Source organism: Trachemys scripta, chromosome 3 (assembly GCF_013100865.1).
Source record: "Trachemys scripta elegans isolate TJP31775 chromosome 3, CAS_Tse_1.0, whole genome shotgun sequence".
In the NCBI taxonomy this organism is placed as follows: domain Eukaryota; kingdom Metazoa; phylum Chordata; order Testudines; family Emydidae; genus Trachemys; species Trachemys scripta.
In genome coordinates this window covers 78,317,222-78,323,221 of record NC_048300.1, presented here as the reverse complement: position 1 = coordinate 78,323,221, position 6,000 = coordinate 78,317,222, and the positions used below count along the sequence as shown (strand labels likewise).

At 46.9% G+C, this 6,000-nt stretch overlaps 1 protein-coding gene across 1 annotated transcript in view; it reads right to left on the bottom strand.

Annotated features, from left to right (window-relative positions):
* Positions 1–1,903: 1,903 nt before the first annotated feature.
* The window catches only part of CAPN9 (calpain 9), a 44,729-nt gene continuing 40,632 nt past the window's right edge, over positions 1,904–6,000 (bottom strand). Inside the window, exons 19-20 of the mRNA XM_034766967.1 lie at positions 4,208–4,266; positions 1,904–3,075 (exon numbers count right to left, since the gene is read on the bottom strand). Coding sequence (XP_034622858.1) covers positions 3,049–3,075; positions 4,208–4,266 — 86 coding nt within the window. The 3' untranslated portion in view covers positions 1,904–3,048. The remainder of the gene's footprint in view (positions 3,076–4,207; positions 4,267–6,000) is intronic.

The following is a 6,000-nucleotide window of genomic DNA, read 5'->3' as shown; positions in this document are numbered from 1 at the left end:
AGGGCAGTAGTCTGGGATTTGGCAGAGCTGGATTGAATTCCCTGCTCCGTCACAGGCTTCTTGGGTGACCTTTTGCCCAGAACCTCCAAGGTAGTTAGGTGCTGCTCTGCTGAACCTTGCAATGCCTATGCCCAGGCACCATGATTGACAGTGGAAGTCTCAGCCCTGAGTTCGGCACCCAGGCTCCTCGTACTGTACACAGGGAGAGGTAGGCATCTAACGAAGCGGTTTTCAGAAGCAGCCACAGAAGCGATCCAGGAGTGAAATGCTGAGACAGAGGGGGAGAGGAGATGGGTGTAGGCACCTAAGGAGCTGACCTAGGGTGCCTGGTTGATGGGCCTGAGACAGGCACCTCCCTCTGCTCAGGATCCTTTGCAGCGAACCCTCGCTCTGAGCAGCTTGCTAGCTGTGAGGTGGTGTCAGCGCTTATGTGGCATTGCAAACGCCACCTGGCAGAAACATAGGCATCTAGGGGATATGGACACCTATGAAGTTAGGTGGCAGCTGAGTGGCAGCTTTGAAACTAGACGTGGCACCTAAATGGTGGGCTGGACAGCTAGTCTCCTAAGTATCTTTAAGGATCTGGGCTTTAGGCTTTCTCTGTGCTCCTCTGTAAAATGGGGATAATGGCACTTCTGTACATCACAGCAGTGTTGTGAGGCTAAATACAATACAGACTGAGGTGCTCAGACATGATGGTGATGGGGCCAGATAAGAACCCGTGAGAGCTAGAATCCAGAGTCTGTTCAACTGGGTGTGGGAGCAGTGCTTAATTTGTAACGAAAGAGGTGCTGGGGCTGAAGCAAGTTCTTTTACATTCATAACTGATGCGCTAAGCCTAGGGGGGTCGGGGCTAGGAACTGCCAAACTTAGAGGTGCCGGGGCTCAGTCCTGGCACAAGTTAAGCACTGTGTGGGAAGCTAGGTTGACTAGCAAGGTTTTGGTTGTTAGCTCTTCTGCTGCCTTGCGATTCAAGCAGCAAGCGTGGCCTCAAACTGGGTGGGGGAAGCTTTTTGTGTCTCTTTCTATTTTGCCTTATTTTTTTCTTTTTAAATGCAGAGATAGATGTTTTTAAAGCCACCCTTGGCTCTTCCTTGACATGTCTCAATCTCTCATATCAGGTCTGTTTTCCCCAAGACACTCCTGGCTCCAGGTAGAGAAATAGCCAAATATAGTGACGATAAGATACCACTCAGTGTGACTTCTCTCTACTCTGCACCATTTGATAATATTGTGGCAGTAACAATGTTACACAAGGCAGGAATAAATATTAACAAAGCGCTGATCCTACATATAGGTTTGCTAGTCAGCTATGTAGCTGTAGGTTTGATTTTAACTGTGGGGGTGAATGGATGTTGGCTAGAGTTAGGCCTGAACTGAAGGTCCCTATTAGAACTCCAGATCCAAATGTCCTATCTCTGTAGTGGGCAGAATTAAAACCACAGATCTGAAAAATGCTGAAACTGAGAGTTTGAATTCTAGATCCTAATCCAAACCTTTCCAAAGTTAGAAGACTTCCTCCAAGGGCTGCCAGAGAGGCACAAAATCTTACAATTTGAATGATAAACACACTCCGTGGGCTGCATACCTTGGTTACCGAATTCTGTAAGTGTCCCCAGAGGCATCTTCTACCTAGGTACAGGATAATTCATTGAAAGTCAGAGAAGGGGCTGTTTTAAACATCACCACTCCTAGTGATGTTATTGTTTTAACCTTGTGCTTGTTAAAGCTTGATTTCCCTTTCCAAACGGTTTGTGGGACCCCCACAGTTCCAAAAATAAACCCATGGCTACGTCAGTGTGACAGAACTTGGACATTCAGAAAGGAGAAGCTGCTCTACAGATGTTTCTTTTGCCGCGAGAAATGATTTGGAAAACAAACCCAGCAGAGATGATTTATTACAAAGCAAATACAAGTTATGGATATACTAGAGGGAACCAACCTGAACGTGCAGATGGAGATTTGCTTGGCCCTTGACTTTATTATTTTCTAATTAACACTGGACACCAAAGCTATCTGAACACTACTGCACTGCACCCTGAAACTGACTGACATGGTACGTCTACACGCAATTTGGAGCGACTGGGAATGAGCCTCCATGCCAAGGTTGACAGACTTGGGCTAGCAGAGTTCATGCTAGCACTGTAAGAATAGCTGTGTAGACAGCACTTTGAGCACTTGCGGCTCGGGCTGGAGCAGAGACTTGCAAGGTGAGGGAATGGCACTTGCATGCTGGCACCTGTGGTGCCACACATTCATACTGAAGATGAACACAGCCACTGGCTGCATTGTAGAATGGTGTGATACTTATTTGCCTTGTGGGATACACTTTGGTCTGCCTGGTATTAGGGGATGGAACAGAGGAGAGTCAGAGGAAATAATTTGCTTCTCAGTGAGAGTTGTAGACAGGGCCAGCCACTGGATTAAACATCATTCCGAGCAAGCCAGAATTACAGCCCCCATGGTATAAATGTTCCAGGATGAATGTTAATAATAAATCTATCACTCCACTAGTGCTCCCTGATTTGTAACACTCTGGGATGCTCTTCTAGAATGCTGGCCCAGTGTTTGTTGGGCAAAATCCACTTGGAAGTCAATACCGTTTTAGTGAAGTTCTGCAGGCTACTATACTTTCAAAAGCATTTTGCTAACCTGTAGACAAGCAACCATGAGGATTCTTAATGAGTGGGTTTCCGTGGTGCAACGAATAAGTATATTGGGGCTGAACACAATTATATTTCATAAAAGGCCTTGGTCACTCACCACTGTCAGTTTCGGGCTGCTTGAAATGTACACGTGCCTCATTCAAAGGCATATTTACACTGTAGCAATCAATATTAATCTTTATACAAAATAAAACAAATTTCATCCCATAAAGATCTTATTCAGTAATATAATGGTGGTGGAGGAGAGAAAGGGTGGGAAGAATACGTGTTCCCCTTGCACCACAGCACCTGTATACATTTGCATGACAAGGGTAACAGCTCTTTGGTTGGAGGTTTGAGTGGCACAATCATGAGATCCTGCTGAAATCCAGGTTGGACAGCTTCAAATGTTCATTGTCAGGGTGATAAACTAGTAGAGAAATAAAGACCAAAAGTTATGACTGATAATCCCAGCTACCACCATCAAACCCCATGTGCCAGAGGAAAGGCCCTGGTAACAGCACCATCTTGTTTTGAATCAGTGCCTTACAATGCAGGGGAATTTTGATTCTCGTGCCAATGAGCTAGTGCTCTAGTTTAGTTGTAGTTAATACCAATATTTATTAGCAAAGTTAATGGCGAGATTCAAGCACTTCATGACTAAAAGAAAGACAACAGGACAAATTCTTCTCTCACCTACACATGTAAATCCGAAGTAACTCAGTTGACTTTGCTGGAGTCACTCTGAATTTACAACAGTGTAAATAAGAGTAACATTTTAGTCCAATTATTACAAGGAAAGAAATCTTGGGATGCCAAAAAAGAAAAATGTAATAATTCCCAGTAGCAGGGACAGAAGTTGAACGCACACCTCCCCCCCACATGGAACTTGTTCAACATTAAGGTCTTTAGTTAAAAAAGGAATGCATTGTAGATCTCTAAGCATTAGATTATTTATTATTATTATTTATTATTATACTGTGGTAGCACCTAAAGGCTTCCATTCCCATTCTGCTAGGCAATGTACCACAATCTAACAACCAGATGGGCCCTGCCCCAAAGAGCTCATAATAATTGAAGTGTGAAATGAGGGAGAACAGATGGGCACAACAGACAGACGGGGGGAGCACAAGGAAACAATGAGAAGACACGGATCAGCACAGTAACAAGAGCACAAAGCACAGCAGCTGCCTGTCAGGCACAGCCTACAGTAAAGGGTGGTATGGATCCTCAATGACTTAGGAAGAACCAGGAGGCATTTTGCTCCAATCAACTGCACCCATTTACCCCAGCAGTGAATTGGGCCCAGAGAGAGTAAGGAGGAGAGAACCCAGAAAGAGGAGAGAAAGGGAGCAGTGAATATGAAATGGGGCGAAAAGGAGGGAAATAAGCTTGGAGGAGACAGAGTTATGCAGAAACAGTGAATCCTGGCTCCACTGAAGTCAATGGCAAAACACCCACTGAATTCACTAGGGCCAGGATTATTCCCAATTTTTAAAATGTGACAAAGTTCTAGAGCAGATTTCCAGGTTGTCAGTTTTTATATGAAGTTAGGATCATACCTCATTTATATTCAAGTTAATGAATTCTCTGTTTTTCTTACTTAGTGCCAGGAATATCCCTGAAATAAACATCAGGACATCATAGTTATACAGAGTCCCCATTCACATTCATGCACATAAGCAACCTGTCCCACTGTGAAGTACCATTTGTGACTGTTCCTTAGAGAGGAAGGATCTGGCTTTCTATAAAGGCTTAGATCACAAGTGAACCCTTAGAATGGGTTGAAAACGGAAGTCCTTGTGAAGGCAAAATGACCATTGATTTCACTGGGTCTTTTGTCTGAGCATGGACTTCAGAAATTAATCCAAAGTTGGCTGTTTGGATGTGAGACACACCCAGATGTTTGGATACATGTCTTACTCCTGAGGGCATTCTGTGCCAAAAAATTAAAAATTCTGCACCAAAAAAAATTAAAATTCTGCGCACAATATTTTAAAATTCTGCAAAATTCAGTAAATTTTTAGTTGTCAAATAAATGTGGAGGCTCCAGCATGGTATTGGGGAGCACAGCCCACTGGCGGCACAGAGGTGTAAGATCACTATGCAGCTCTCCTCCCCTCCCCCCAGGACATGGACTCAGCGGTGAGGCTGCACCCAACCCTGACATAGTGCAAGGACTGGGCCCTCCCCAGATACACCCCAGGGCCCTGCCCCTCAATGCCAGGTGCACCAAGTGTGGGAGGCAGGCTCACCAAGGCAGGATCCAAATATGGAGGGGCGTAGTGTGGAGGGATCCAGGTGTGGGTTGAGAGGATTTTGTGTGGGGCAATCTGGGTCCGAGCAGCTCAGTGGGGTATCTGGGTGCGGAGGGGATCTGCATGCACAGCGGCTTGTTGTGGGGTTCAGGGTGCAATGGTAATGGGACTCTGCAGGGGGGGGCAGGTGAAGGTGGGTGGAGCTCAGTGGGAGGGGAGTCTGGGTGTGGAGGGGATAGAGCTTGGCAGGGGGGTCTGGGTGTGGGGGGGACTTGGGGGAGGGTCCAGATGCTGGGGATCCACGTGCAACTGATTGGGGCTCAGCGGAGTGGGGATCTGGGAGAGGGTGGCTCATCAGGATGTCCAGGTGCAGGGGGAGTGGAGCTTATTGGGGGGGGTTTGAGTGCAGGGGGGGGGGAGGCTTGGCGGGAGGGTCTGGGTACGAGAGGGTCTGGATGCCTGAGGGTTGGGCAGATGGGGGAGCAGTTCCCTGTACAGGGATCCCTTCCTCTGCAGCTGAGGAGCAATGGAGGCAGGAGGGGGCGGGAAGTTTGCAGAGCTTCCTGCAGCCGGGGGAGAAATCTGGAGCTGGGTCTGACCTGGCCCCGGATGCTGTGCAGGGGAAGAGGAAGTCCCATCCTCCCCAGCCTAGCCTAGGCCAGACTAACAGCTGAGCTCGGCGCAAGGTAGGAACCACCAGCCGGGTCTTCCCCAGTCCCACCTCCTGCCCCACAGTGATTTACCTCTCTGACGGCTGCCCTGGGCTCCCAAAACATACTGTTGGGGAGGGTCACATGACCGCTCTTGTGGCATCCCTTTGCTTCCCCGTCAGAAAGTCATTTTTCTGTGGGGAAGCAAAGAAATCTGCAGGGGGAATAAATTCTGTGCATGCGCAGTAGCACAGAATTCCCCCAGGGGTAAGTAATGTCTGAATTTTATCCAGACTATCTGCATTTCCTGATTCTAAAAATGTATAGCTGGAATATAGCAGAAATACCTACTCCCTTGCTGTGTTTTGACCCTTCAATTTCCAGCACAGGCTGGAACCAGAAAGGAGAAAGAAGCAAAAAACTTAATAATATTGTTTAAAAAAGTTA